This window comes from Manis pentadactyla, chromosome 14 (genome assembly GCF_030020395.1).
Source record: "Manis pentadactyla isolate mManPen7 chromosome 14, mManPen7.hap1, whole genome shotgun sequence".
NCBI lineage: Eukaryota > Metazoa > Chordata > Mammalia > Pholidota > Manidae > Manis > Manis pentadactyla.
In genome coordinates, this window is record NC_080032.1 from 35,903,347 (window position 1) to 35,918,496 (window position 15,150).

At 44.8% G+C, this 15,150-nt stretch overlaps 1 protein-coding gene across 1 annotated transcript in view; it reads right to left on the reverse strand.

Annotated features, from left to right (window-relative positions):
* Positions 1 to 3,694, reverse strand: part of CRTAP (cartilage associated protein) — a 32,487-nt gene extending 28,793 nt beyond the window's left edge. The window contains exon 1 of the mRNA XM_036892171.2: positions 2,790 to 3,694. Within this exon, the coding sequence (XP_036748066.1) occupies positions 2,790 to 3,260 (471 nt within the window). The 5' untranslated portion in view covers positions 3,261 to 3,694. The remainder of the gene's footprint in view (positions 1 to 2,789) is intronic.
* Positions 3,695 to 15,150: the final 11,456 nt, after the last annotated feature.

The following is a 15,150-nucleotide window of genomic DNA, read 5'->3' on the forward strand; positions in this document are numbered from 1 at the left end:
CAGGAGTGAGGAGGTGAGGAGTGGGGGAGGGAACTGCAGGAAGAAGCTGACTGGCCTGGAGGAAAAAGAGAGAGGGGAGGGGATCTCCCAGGCCAGAACACAAACTTCCCCTTGGGGACTGCAGGAGCAGCCAGCTCTGCGGCCCTAGACCTTCAGGTTTGGCCCCTTCTGGGCCAAGGGGGCTGAAGTCCTCGGGAGGAATGACCTGTTGTCAGGGGGTCTCAAATGGCAGGCAAGTGGGTCTGTACACCTCATGTGAACACACAACTAACAACCAGAGGACCCCCACCTTCATGTTGTGGCTCTGGCCACCCCTGGAATCATGGCACAACCCGGTGAGAGGAGGGAAGACACCCACATATGTACAGAGAGTCCTTCAGACAATCCAGAGGGACACTCAGAGGTGGGAATCAGGGAGTCAGGTTTGGAGAGAGAAAACAAAGGGACATTTGGTACACTCTGGATTTCTGAAAATTAAAGGGTAGCACATATCTGTACAGAATTGCCTCAGAATTGGAGCCAAGTCATTTGGAGACAGTGGCAGTGGCTGCATTGGGGCAGTGGTGGGTGGCAGTGAGAGCAGACTCCAGACACCGATGCTGGTATTTTGGAAATGGCAGCCAGTGGCTTGAAGTGGGTCAGCCGTGGGAAGAGTTCTACAGAAAGTCTACACTCCTGGCTGAAAAAGTCTAGTTTGGCAGCTAGAAGGGAGGGAGATAGTATGAACACAGCCCTTTTAAACCATTTGCCAATGAAACTGGATTCTCTAATTCTCAGAGGAGAGCTTAGAGAGGGGTGCAGGGTGGTAAGAGTCTGCGAGGGGGCTGGCTCTACTTCCACTCAGAGTTCAACAATCAGTAGGACTTTACATAAAGTGCTGAGACCCACCTTTTGCTTAGCCTATGGGAAGATGAGCATTTCACAGAGATGGTGGCCATGAAGAGAACCCACAGCTGATGAGGATCTAAGGTAGGCTGGTGACATGAAACCTAGTGTGAGCTTGAGGGCCACACCCCAGGGGCACAGCCCCTCCTCTACATGATCACACACCCACACGTCTCATTCTGACAGCCCAAACTCACCATCGTCATCCATGGGTTCAACTCAGGCATTTGTCCCTAATCACTGAAACAGAGGCCTGCAAATCAGAATGGCACCTCAGTCCCGGGACAGCAGGCAGCACCATCTACCTCCAACAGCTGGTGCCAGATGGCATGAATGTGCCTGTCACCAATCAGTCTCCCTACCCATAAACTGAGCTTGAAAATATAAACATCATTAAGGGAAAAAATAAGCCACACATCGCCACCTAAAATGGATTTGGTGATTTTTACTTGAAGCAATTAAGTGACCATAAGTGACCACCACTCTGGTTTATTAGTAAAATTCCTAACCTAGTACTGACCTGTAAGAGATCTCAAAATACTGAGACAGATGGTATTTTACTGACTCTCACGTGATTCTTACAAGACCTATAAAAAGTTTTGAAGAGAAGCTATGACCATTTTAACCTTCCAGGACGCAATGATGAAGAAAACCTATGCCTTCTGATCATATTAAGCACAATACTCTTGCCTTCCTCCCTGTATCACTTGTTTAGAATTAACTCATCTGTATATAAATCAGAGCTATTTTACATGTTTAGAAGTAAAACATTTCCCCCTTGATTATGTGGCTCAAATTTGGTTTAGACTCTATTTGCCAAAAGCAATACAAATAAGAGAGAAAAACGAGTCATTTTTAACTTAAACAACAGTTTTTTAATGAGCCAGTTGTCATTTTTTAATGTCCTGGAACTTTATTAATCTTACCTCTTAGTTCTATTTTAAAACTGTTTTTTTGCTTTTGTTTTTTTATTTCCAGGACAAACGTCCATAGAACTGACAGTATATAAAAGTGCAGCTAAGGATAGAAATCACCAGCTTTTCTCCTCTTTGGGGTTTTGTGCTATTTTATTGTTGTTACTAATGCAACATACAGGTAGCTCTGTCAGCAGAAAATCTGGGAAATGCCTAAGAGATCTTCGTTGTCATTAAAATAAATGCAATATATTCCCACAAAAATCCTTTTCAATTAAAGTAGAAACTGGGCTTGGAGAGAGCTTTTGGCAAAACCTGATAAAGACTTGCGAACTGAAAGCCTTTTTATCCGGTAACAGGGAATTCAGCCCATTCTTCAAATTTATGGGTCCCGAGAGCAGGGGCCCAAAAGGTCGAGAACTGCAATTTGTGGCTATTTTTAGCTGGCCATCACAGACAGAACGGCAGCAGCCACAAGGAGGAAGACGGCTGTGCGGGTTCTCCACAACAGACCCCAGGAAGCGTCCACAGCGGGTCGCAGCTCTGCCCCCGGTACGGGGTGACCCCGGACACCACCGGCGGTTCCCCAGGTCTGCTTCCGTCCCATTCCTCAAAGTCCTCACTCTCTTCGGAAGAGGGGATTTTAATGGTGTATAAAGATGGGTCTGTGTTCAAATAGCGCTAATACTTATCAGGCACTTTGTTGGGTGCCACACTTTGCTTGACGTTCTATGTACGTATTCTCTGCCTCAGAACAGTCCTTCCAGAAAAGTACTCTCATCTCAACTTAAGAAGAAGCGGGCCAGGATTTGGAAAGCGTCCTTCCGCGGGGCTGCGTGGGAGGGAACGCGGTCAGGGCAGGACGGTTGGACGTGGCCCGGGGCGGAGGGGCGGGGCGGGGCGGAGCCTGGGGCTGGGGGCTGAGCCTGGGGCGGGGCGGGGTACGGGGGCAGGTCTGAGCCTGGGGCGGGGCGTGTCCTGCTGACTTGCCTTGAAGTAGGCGAACTGCAGAAACTTGTAGGGCTCTCGGCTCTGGAAGTCGGCCAGCACTTCGCGGCTGGGCTGCGACTGGCGGAAGGCTGGCAGGCCCTGCTTGCAGCGCTTGAGGCAGTGCGCGCGGCGCAGCAGGCCCCCGAAGAGGCGCAGCTCGGGGTAGCGGGCGAGGCCGGCGGCCGGTGCGGGCTGGGGCGCCACGCTGCAGTTGCGGTGGCAGAAGGCCTCGCTGTCGCGCAGCAGGCGGTGCAGCCGCAGGCTGATCTCCAGGTAGCCCACGCTCTCTGCCCAGTGCTCGCCGCTGTACTGATCCAGCGCGTGCCGGTAGGCCGACTCGATTGGCATCAGCTCGTCCCGCGGGAAGCTGCGGAAGCTGTAGTGTTCGTATTGGGCGCGCGCCGAGCGCAGCGCGCAGCCTGCGCACAGCAGCGCCAGTAGCGCCGCGGCCGCACCGCGCCCCGGCTCCATCGCGCCGGCGGAAAGAGGGAGGAAGGAAAGGAAGAAAGAAGGAAGGGAAGGAAGAGAGGGCGCGACGCGGCCAGCCGCTGCTCGGGAGGCGGGACGCCCGCCTCCGGCCCGCCCCGTCCGGCCGCCCCTCCCCACCCAGCCAGGGGTCCAGCGGAGGTGCCGGCGCGGGGAGGTGCCCTGAGAGGACGCGCTGCGTGCTGTCTCCGGCACCCTCCAGACCCGTGGTCCAGCATCGCCGTCCACTGGTCTTGGAAACGGCACTCTGCAAGACAGGCGCGGCCCTAATGGATCGTTGATCGGCGCTACTAAAGCTTTATAATCACTTAGAGGACTTGTGAAAATGCAGATAACCCGGGCGGTGCTCCCTGCCCCCGAGTTTCTGGTTCATCAGGTCTGGAGTGGGCGTCTGAGGGTATGCCCTTCTAACCAGCACCTCGGTGAGGCTGATGCTGCGGGTGCAAGGCCTACACACTTCTAGAGCACTGCCAACGACCTTACGTTCAGTGAGAAAGACAATAAATAGATAAATAAAATCAATAAGGGTGTCAGTAACACTTTGTAACTATTTAGCTAATCAAGTTGAAGAGGCACACACCTTGCGAGTCTGTGATTCCACGCTTCCGAATATGCTCGAGAAACTGCATCAAAATATTTGGATGGGATATTAAAGGCAGCACTTTTTAAAAATTATTTAAACTTTTTATTTTTAAATGGTTTACAGAAAAAATGCAAGACTAGTTAATACAAACTCGTACATATCATTCATCCGCACTCAAACTAAGGGCATGTCACATTTCCTTCCTTTATATGCTTTTTTTCCTGACATTTGTGAATTGTTTGCATACATCAGGCGCCCTTGCCCCTAAATCTTTCACTATGTATGTCCTAAGAATGAAACCACAGATGATGATCAAATTAAGGAAATTTAAGACTTTAATAGAAGACTTTAATCTGCATTCCCAATTAAAATTTTGTCAATGTTGTAATAACGTCTTTGATTGCACTTTTTTCTCTTGAAAAATTTTTAAGAACACAAACTAAAACAAGACCCACTACACACCTATCAGAATGGCCAAAATCCAAAATACTGACAACACCAAATGCTGAAAAGGATGTGAGCAACAGGAATTCTTATTCATTGTTGGTGGGAATGCAGAATGGTACAGAAAGTTTAGAAGACAGTTTGGCAGTCTCTTACCAAACTAAACATACTCTTACAATACCATCCAGCAATTGCACTCATTGGTATTTACCAAAATGAGTCAAAAACTTATGTCCACACAAAAACTAGTACACAAATGTTTATAGGAGCTTTATTCATAAGTGTGAAGACCTGCAAGCTAACGAGATGTCCTTCAACAGGTGATTGAATAAGTAAACCATGGTGTATGCAGACAATGGAATATTATTCAATACAAAAAAGAAATGAACCATCAAGCCATGAAAAGACATAGAAACTTAAATGCTACTAAGAAAAAGAAACCAATCTGAAGAGGCTGCATACTGTATGATTCCAACTATAGGACATGCTGAAAAAGGCAAAACTATGAAGATGGTAATACGATCATGGTTGCCATGTGTTAGGGGGAGAGAGAGATGAATAGGCTCAGACAGGATTTTTAGGGCAGTAAAACTGTTGTGTATGATACTGTAGTGAATAAATGTCATTAGACATTTGTCAAAACCCTTGATCTTGTCTTGATGGTGTAGAATGTACACCACCAAGAGTGAACAGTAAAGTGAGCTATGGACTTCGGAGCATTGTGATGTGTTGATGTGATTTCATTGATTGTAACAAAGGTACAAATCTGGTGTGGGATTTTGATGGTGGTGAAAGCTGTGCATATGCTATGGCAGGAAATAGTATTGAAAATCTCTATACCTTCTGCTCAATGTTGCTGCAAATCTAAAACTACTCTAGGAAAAACAATGTCTATTTTTAAAAAGAATACAGGCCAGTTATTTTATAAAAGGTTACTCGTTTGGGGTTCTGATGTTTCCTCGTGATTAGATTCAGATTAAGCTCCTCTGACTAGGATACCACAGAAGAAATGTTCATCTTCTCAGTTGTCACATGGGCAGAACACAGTGTCTGTGCTGGATAAGTAATGTTCATTTTGATTACTTTGTTAAGGCCTTGTCCATTTTCTCCGCTTCCTTTTTTTCCTGTGTAATTAGTAAGTGTTTTTGGTAAGATACAGCAGCACTATTCTTAACAGCAGGAAACAGGACCTGTCCATAAACAGAAGAGTGGATTTTTTTTTGAGAAGCGAGAGTATGTGCATATAGAAAAATATCTTACAGCAGGGGAAAGTGAAAGAATTACAGCTACACATATAAACACTGTTCAACCTTGGGGGAAAAAAAAGAACAATTCTATTTGTCTAAAGTTTAAAAATATGCTAAAGGATGCAAAATATTATTTAGGAATGCAAATAATAGAGTCTTACTGTTAGGCTGGAGAAAGGAAAAACAAGGACATGCAAACAGAACAGAGAGATGCCATAGGGGGAAAACAGACCAGACCCCAAAGTCCATGCCGTATATGGAAAGGGGACAGCTCCCCCTGAATTCCATCCTGATGTGCCAACTAAGACCCGGATGTCAGTCTCCTCCCTCTTGGAAAGAAAAAAGTTTCTAGTTGACTATTATGTCACCTTTAGCCAATCATACCTCTCCACCCCCACTAAGATAGCTTGCCCACTCCTCCCCCTCCTAATCCCTTATAAGCCCCCACCTCCCTAACCGGGCGTGACTTCTCTGGCCTCTGGCAAGAAGGCCACAGAACCTCACCCGGAGGTATTTAAATAAATTACCTGGCCCTTTGTTGCCTCTCTTTGCCTGCTTATTCTGGCTAAAATTTATCTTACACTTACCTCACACATTCATATAGGGTAAAACTAATGAAAAAGCCAAAAACAGAAACTAGTGTTTTCCTATAAGGTGGAAGGAAGGGCATGGGATTGGGAGAGGGTCACATGAGGCCAGGGGATGGGAGTGAGTATTGCATGCTCAATCTCACTTACTATATGTTACACATATATTTTGAAGATATTATTTTATAGTTACTCATGATTTTAAAAACAATTTTTAGAAAAAAACTGCGATAGTGATATAAAGAAAGCTGAAGAAGTGGATGGGACAGAGGGCAGATTGCATAAGGAGGACATCTGAGCAGAGACCTGAATAGGGGAAGGGGCATGGAGGGAGCAGGCAGGGAAGAGAGTTCCCCTGTTCCCCTGGAGACAGTCCCTATCTACAGGTATGCTGTGGCCTCTGCTGAAACATCATTTGGTCCTGGCTGGTCACCACGGAGGAGCTGTCCCTCATTACCTTTGGCCAAGCCTCTCCATGTCCATGTCCTGGGATCCCTGTTTGGATGCCAGGTCACCTCCACATAGTGCAGTGCCCACAGAAGGTGGCTCTAGGGGAGGATACATGGAGGGTACATGAGACTGAGAGGAGGCCAGGTGGCAGGAGTACACAGTGTGGGGGGAAGGGAGCAGGGGCAGCAGAGAAAAATGTCCTGCCTTTGAGGAGCAAGATGGTAGGTGGGCACGTGGAGGCTGAGGTACAGTTGCTTCTGCACGCTTTGTGAAAGGAAGTGAACCCAGACAGGGTCTGGCTTGCCTGCCACCTGCCTGTGGAGCTGTTCAGGGCTAACAGTATCTCCTCGCTAAAGGAACCAGAGTTCTGCCAGGTGACTTTAATGACTAATTCCCCATCACGTCATGAATTTACTCATTCTTTCCATACACTGTTCAGCATTCTCCTGATCCTTGGTGCTGGAATGCAAAGGTGAATCAGGCATATATCCTTGACTGCAAGGGACTTTGAGTCCAGTAAAGAATAAGACAGCTATTTTTTTTTATTATTCATTATGTAAACCTATAGTGAACTATATAGTGTGCCAGACACTGTGTTAGAAAAAAATTACAAACTTTTTCTTGGGGAATTCAAGGTCTGAGGAGGATAGATAAGTAAGCCTTCAATTATCCTACCATTAAAGCGGGAATAGAAACAGACAGAATACTGTGTGGACCCCAAAGAGGGCTGTATGCCTGTCTTAGTCTATTCAGGCTGCTTTAACAGAAATACCATAGACAAGGTAGCTTATGAACACCAAAGCTTATTTCTCACCATTCTGGAGGCTGAGAAGTCCAAGATGAAGATGCCAGCAGATATGATGTCTGGTGAGAGCCCACTTCCTGATTCATGACAGCCACCTTCTCACTTGTCCCTACATGACAGAGGGTCTAGGTCACTCTCTGGGGTCTCCTTTATAAAGGGCACCAATCCCATCCATGAGGGCCCTGCTGTCGTGACCTAATCACCCAATGACCCCACCTCCTAATGCTGTCACATTGGAGATTAGGTTTCAACACATGAATCTGAGGGAACACAAACTTTATTCTATAGCAGTAATCTAGTCTGAGGGTGAGTCTGGGAAGGTTTCTTGCAAGAAGCCATGTTTGAACTCCTTTAAAAGGTCTGAAAAGATGGAATAGAAGTTAGCTGGAGAAGCAAGGAAAGAAAGGAAGAAGGTTCCTGGCAGAGAAACAAAGGCTAAACTGAGGAAAGCAGGGGATGGGGCTGGAGGCCAAAAACCAATGTAGGAGGCCCCCAAAGTGATCTCATAAGAAAGATGAGGGCCTGAGTTAAAGCAGGGAACAGGGAGAGCCACACAATGGAGAAAGATAAATGTCATAAGCTAGATATAGAGTGCAATGGAAATTTCTGGAAGGAAAGAACTCTTTCAGCCAGTGCAATAACTAATCACTTCACTAAGAAAGAGGCATGAAATCTGGGGTTTGAATTGGAAATGAGTTGTGATGGTCCTAAAAGCAAACTCTTAAGAGGATATTCCCAAACCCAGAGTTGCAAAAAGCTAAAGAAGTGCATTCAGGAAATGGTAGGCTGCAGAGCAATTTCCTCCTATGGAACAAATAATTATCTCATCCTGAGCTCCCTAGAAACAGAGCCTGAGGCCAAAGCTAAATGCTAATTAATACCTTATTCCTGCCCTTCTAGGTTACACCCCCACCAACCTCTTTAGCAGCTGCTTGAGAAACAAGGTGCTTTGTTCCAGTGAGGTCAGAAGTGTCTGGAGGAGCCGGAGACTCCAGGTGGTTGGCTTGGGGCCACACATGTGCCGCAAGGGCAGCTGAGGTACAGCAGGCAGCCTAGGGTTCAAAGGACAGTGACTGGGGAATCTGAGGCCTCACATGGGTGTGTTTGATAGCCATCACTGAGGTAGTGATCAGATTACCACTGAGACCCTCTGACCTACCCAGAAGTTGCAAATTTAAGTCTCTCATAGGGCCTGCAGGTCTGGTGAAAATTGAGGTAAATCAGATGGAGATTGTGACCATCCAGACAGACCTAACCTGCCTCAAGAATGTCCCAGTGCGTATCTCTGGTCTACAGTTATCCCGTGACATTGTGGGCCCGGTGTGGCCAGACCTTCTGATTTTTGAAACAATGGAAATCCACATTATATAAATTCATCTGATTAAACATCAGTAACTCCAGTATTATATAAAATTTAAGACACTGACAGGCCAACATGGTGATTGCTGGAACAAATAGCCATTCTGGCTGTATCTAATTGTAACCTTCAGTTGAGCTAGAAAACCAATCCTTCAGAGAAGTGAGCCACAGTTGCAGATGAGGCTATAAGACAGAAGGAGTGGGCCAAATCTAGGTGCCTAGAAGAAGAAACAGACGTCTTAGATCAAACATGGAGAGGAAAATGACCTTGCAGAGCTGCAGCTGAGAGCCCTTGGGGTACAGATGCCACTGACAGATAGTAAGGACATACAGAGAATGTAGGAGAGAAGAGTGTTTCCTGCAGAGTCAGCATTTTTTTCCCCTAAGGCAGGCCTTACTTGGGGCATTTTATGTTTTTAGATATCTGGAACTCCCGCAAGGAAGATTGAGAACAGGGGAAAGTTCATCCTAATACTCATGACTGCTATACAGCATGGCCCAGTTCCTGACACACAGCTGCTAACTTGGACTGGAACTGCAGGAAAACTATTGGCTGATTATTACACAATTTTATCTTTTTATTGTTTCATAACCCATATGTATCACTTGGCTGCACAATGTATCCCCAGGACATAGGTCTCAGGACATTCTGGGTTAGAAAACTTAGAGACGTGAGAGAGGGATAAGGAATTGCTGCACAGCAGAACTGTCCACAGCTGAACGCTGGGACTTAATTTTTTTCTTTTTATTTAATTCTCATTTTTTGTTTTTATTGTTTACTTTCAGATGACTTTTTATGTTGATGTACAAATTTCTGTATACCTAATAACGCAACTGTTAACATTTTGCCTTATTTGCTCTTCATATATACATATATATGTATATTATGCGTAATATATAATTACATATACATATAATTGCTATCATTTGAGAGTAAGTTGCAGACATTATGCCCCTTCAACCCTAAATATTTCAGAGTGTGTCTCCTAAGAACAGAGCCATGGTATCATTATCAAAATTAAGAAGTTTAATATTGATACAATATTATTTTCTAATCCATAGTCTATATTCAACTTTTCTTAATTGTCCCATGAAGCATGGCTTTTTGTAGCTATTTTTTTTTTCCCAGTCCAAGATCCAATCCGGGATCAGGCATTACATTTGATTGTCATGTCTTTGCAGTGGAGGGCTTGTTTTCTCCTTGCCTTTAACATCTATCATGTAATCTTCCTAAAACCTATTCCAAATTACAATCATTTTAATGGAATTTTTTAAATATTAGAAATGTAAAGTTAGTTAAATTTTTACACTGAAATACAAGTCAAAACTGACTTTGGGACTTGAAATTTACTGAATAGGAAAGCTCTGTTAGGACTAAAGAGGAAAATAGATGGGTCACAAGAGTTTAGGTTGGTTCTTAACTTAGATTCAAAGACCTGTTGCAAAACAGTTTCATGTGTGTTATTGGCCTGTGCAACTCCGTCTGCTTCATTGTTCTTAGGCTACTGATAAGACCTCTATGCTCCTCAAACTGCCTTTGGTGAAGGATCAGATTTGTTTCTGTGGTTATCGGTGCCCTTTCCTATCTATAAGTCCGGGGAAAGGAAATCCCTGGGCAAAATAACTCTAAAAACCGAAATCAGTCAAAGGGAGAAATAAAGTTTAAAACCCATTTACTGCTTACAAAACTGCACTGTGGCCCATCTCTCTCTCCTGCTCAAGCAGCCACAACACCAGCCCAGCCCCTCACCTCTCAGGTACAGATAAGCCCTCTGTTGCCCAGGTAATTACCCATTGATATGGAGATGAACTTCTCCACCCCTGAGGAAAGATGCAAATGTACTAAAGCCATACTTCTCTCCACCTCTGAATGCCTGTTGATATGCAGATGTACCAAAGCCAGGAGAGATATTCTGGAAATACTACAATTTTACCCACAGTCCATCCGTCCAGAAATCTCGCCTTACAATTTATTCGATCTCCCTCTTCCAACCAAGCTAGTAACATGCAAAAGCTACAGCAATAAAATCTTGATAATCCTCAAACCAGAGGGTTCAGCCTATGCAGATTAAGTAAATGTACTTTACAGCACAATCTCTCACTAAGCACAAAATACGTTTCTACACGTTTACTCATTCCTAACAATCATGCTAGATTGCTCACAAAACTTTTACCAAACATTAGACAAAGTCAAGCCTCTCTTTAAACATTATTTTCTTGACAACAGCAACACAATCATAATTCTCAAGCCAGAGGATTCAACTAGGTTCAAAGTCCCATGCAGATTAAGTCTAAAGCTCGTCTATTCCAGCCATCATGCGGCAGCTGCAGCCAAGGGGCACATCCAGGACACAAAGATGATAGAAGCAAATAACCGTGATTGTTGGGGACCAATTTGCTGTTATTACAGGAATACACAGAAGGCCAGCTTCCAGACCTTTTCCCCAAGGTGCCAGAAGAGCCAGTCATCGCCGGTCCATGTGTTGAAATGTCCAGGGCCATGTCCATTTTACTCCTAATTGCTGCACCCATCCTTGCAATGCATGTCCAATAAAGTGGGTACCTTGATCGCTCTCAGTCACCAGCGACCGACCATAGGCTGCAGAGAGACGCTCTAGGTCTCTCTTGGTGGTTTGCTGATCTGCACAACATGCAGGGCACTCCTTCTGGGCTCAGCTGACTTCTTCAAAGGTGAAAGACAAGCCACACCGCTGGGCCCACATTGTCTTTTGAGGTGTCTGTGCCATGCCACTCCGTGGCCTTTGGGTCCAGTCTTGCACCCACCCTGTGATGGGATAGGAGGTTATTACCTTGGTTGGAGCTGTTCCGGTGATGGGCTCTGTAGCCAGCAAGGCATGGTACACAGCAGCCAGTTGCTTCTCTATCAAGGTGACCTGGACCTCTGCTCTTTTCCATGGTTGTGGCCAGGCTCTGGCTGGCAGCAAGAGCAGCAGCAGTGGCAGAAGTAGTAGCCTTAGGCTCAGGCCATGGGCCGGAGTTGGTATGGCCAGCAGCGGTGGTGGCGCCTCCACGACCACACGGGTGTAGACACATGTCCCTCGGCGAGAGCGCCACTTCTCCCCATCATTTCTAGGGGCGGTCCTCCCAAAGGTCGCACCCATTATGACAGATTTAGGTTTCACAGGAATCCTGCCGACTATGCCAATTGTAAGTCTGGGGAAAGGAAATCCCGGGGCAAAATACCTCTAAAAACCAAAATCAGTCAAAGGGAGAAATAAAGTTTAAAACCCGTTTATTGCTTACAAAACTGCAGTCCGGCCCATCTCTCTCCTGCTCAAGCAGCCACAACACCGGCCCTCCCCCTCACCTCTCAGGTACAGATAAACCCTCTCTTGCCCAGGAAATTACCCATTGATATGGAGATGAACTTCTCCACCCCTGAGAAAAGATGCAAATGCACTAAAGCCATACTTCTCTCCACCTCTAAATGCCTGTTGATATGCAGATGTACCAAAGCCAGGAGAGATATTCTGGAAATACTAGAATTTTACCCACACTATTTCTCAAGGACTGATCCTGTTGTAAAAGTATGGTAAAAATAAATTACCAGAAAAAGAAAATAAAGATACACATACAAGATTCACATCCACTTTTTCATCATTAGATCTAACAAACTTTCCCAAATTGCTACACGTTTTTAAATACCTGGTCTGAATTTCTGTGCTTACCTCATGCCCCTGGTCCTCAGACCACACTTTGATTAGCACTCATCTATCTTCAAGTTTGCACCACATTTAGTTGTGTATGCATACACCTTTCTCACTGGAGATGAATCCCTACAGGCTGACAGCCTTCTCGCGGTTGTTTCATATCCCCCACAACCTGGAGCTGGAGGTTTTACATCCCAGCACATGCTACATGCACACTTGGACAGGATCTAAAAAATAGAGCGTGGGCAGAAGCATGGCCTTGTAAAAGTAACTGTGAAGTCAGGCGCTGTGTCCATCACTTCCTAGATCTGTGGCTATTAGCAAGTTATTTAGCTAGTTTGTGAGGCAGGGTGAGCCCTGGTAAAGCACTCAGCAGAACAATGGCTGTTGTTACAGGTGCTAGTTCAACACAATGCAAATCTCAGAAACATTGTGTATCAACTATACTTCAGATTTTAAAAAGGGAAAAAATGTACAATCTCAGAAACAAACTACAATCTATACTTTCTGGGAAAGCTTTTATCATAAAAGGCCAGATAGAAAATATTTTAGGTTTTGCAGGCCATAAGGTCTATTTTACCTGTTGGATGCTGCCATTAGTGTGAAGCAGAAGTCTGCAATGTGTAGATCAGAAGTGACTGTGTTCTAAATACAAGTTTATTTATGGACACTGGCATCTGAATCTCATCGCATTTTCAAATTGCACAAAATACTATTCTTCTTTTGATTTTTTTCCAACCATTTAAAATTTTTAACGTGATTCTCAACTGGCAGACTATACAGTAACAGGCAATCCCTATTTGCCAACCCCTACACCAAACCCTTTCTATCTCAATGCAGTTAAATAGCTCACTATGTATGATCACCTTGGGTCCATAAACTGGGAAAGAAGGTGGGAAAAGCTGAACCTGCCATGTACTAAGTATTTTTTTTAAACATCTTCATTTGGCAATACAGACTTAGAAAAATGTTGAAAAAAAAGAGTACAAAGAATCCCTTGACAATTCCCCAAATGTCACCATTTGCCACATTTTGCTTTATCGTGCTGTGCGCATGTATACACGTTTTTTTTCTGAACTGCTTGAAAGTCACTTGTGAAAATGATGCCCTTTCGTTTCTTAAAACAAGGACATTCTCTTCCGTAACCACATTGCAATGATCAAAATTAACAAATTAATATGAAACTATTATTTAATCTTTAGATCTTTAGACCAGATCTTAACACCCTTATCAAAATGAGGACATTAGCTACAGGCTGAATTCTGCTTTTATCAGCTAACATCCTGTATATGCCACATGTCTTATGGTCATCATGTGGAAACTCTCCCAACTACCCAGTGAGTTCAGTGTTGTCCCTATTTTGCCAAAGAAGGAATTAAGGCTCAGACAGGTTAAGCAACTTGCCCACAGTCACACACATATTAACTGTCCAAGCTGGAAATTCCAGCTCCAGTGTGCCTGCTTCCAGAACCCTTGCTCTTTAGTACTGGACTACGATGGTGGAGTTTGGACAGGGCTTCCCAGGACTAGGAGACAGAGTTGGCATGAAAAGAACCAAAGAAGGGAGAGCCAGTGATCTTTTCTCGGTTACTCAAGGAAATGTCCAGTGGGAAAGGAGAAAGGAATGAGGATATGGAATTTTAGTTATTTAGTTACACAAAATCAAAGGTTGTTTGGAACACAGATAAGATAGTTTTTTTAAACTTTGTAAAAAGTAAACAGTAACTTTCCAAGTTGTTTTAAAAACAGATACAGAAAGGGACACAAAAACGAAGAACTTACCTAATGAGTTATATTATTGTGGATCCCTTATAACCATCCTCCAGTTCAATAAGCAACACTTGGTTGCCTCTCCTTCTCCAAAGGCCCCTCTCTGGGCCCCTTTCCAGTTTCAGCTCCTGGTCCCCGTAAGGACCCACTTTTCTTTTTTCCCCAGTTTTGCTACATTTGAATAGGTTTTTGTTAAGGGATTATTTTTGAGGTCTTGTCAGCAACATCAAACAAAAGATACTAAGTACTTCACAGGGCACAGAGTGCTGCCAAGCACTCTGATAGATAAATAAATAACATGGCCACTTAGAAAATTTACATGACATGGAGAACATGTGGTTCTTGCCCCTTGAGGAGCTTACACTCTAGGATTGGAGTGAACAACAAAGTAATTTATCCAGGCAAATTGCTTCATCCCCTCAAACTGTTGTGGCTATAATTCTTCCTAAGGGAACAGGCTGAATATCAAATGGGAATTCTTTATTATATGTAAGAATATTCTTTAAGATTGGATCTAGCTTCTTCAGATCCTCCAGTTTAAATTCTTCTTGGGACTGCATGGACTGTAAAGCTGCACTGAGTAATTCCAAGCATGTTGCAATTTTACCTATGGTTTTGTTCTGCTCTTCTGTGAATTCAGAATTATTGGTTGAGCTGGGGCCTCTTTTTGTCTTGCTAATAATATCTGATACTCATCTATTGCCTCCACCAGCTGATGCTGATCCCAAGAGTAGAAGCTAGTGCCTCTCCTAAAACGGGCACCCCAGTGCTGCTGGGTCACATCCAACATGGCCAGTCCCCACTCCATTCCCTCCCACCCCTCCCCTGCCCCAGCAAGGCTGGGCTCTAGGGAGCCATCCTCCCAGGGCTTGGCCCTGACATTAACAGGGCCAGGAGGAACCCCTACGGCCACCACGGCCACCCACTGAGGAGCTGCCCAAGCCCATTGGCCAAGTAAC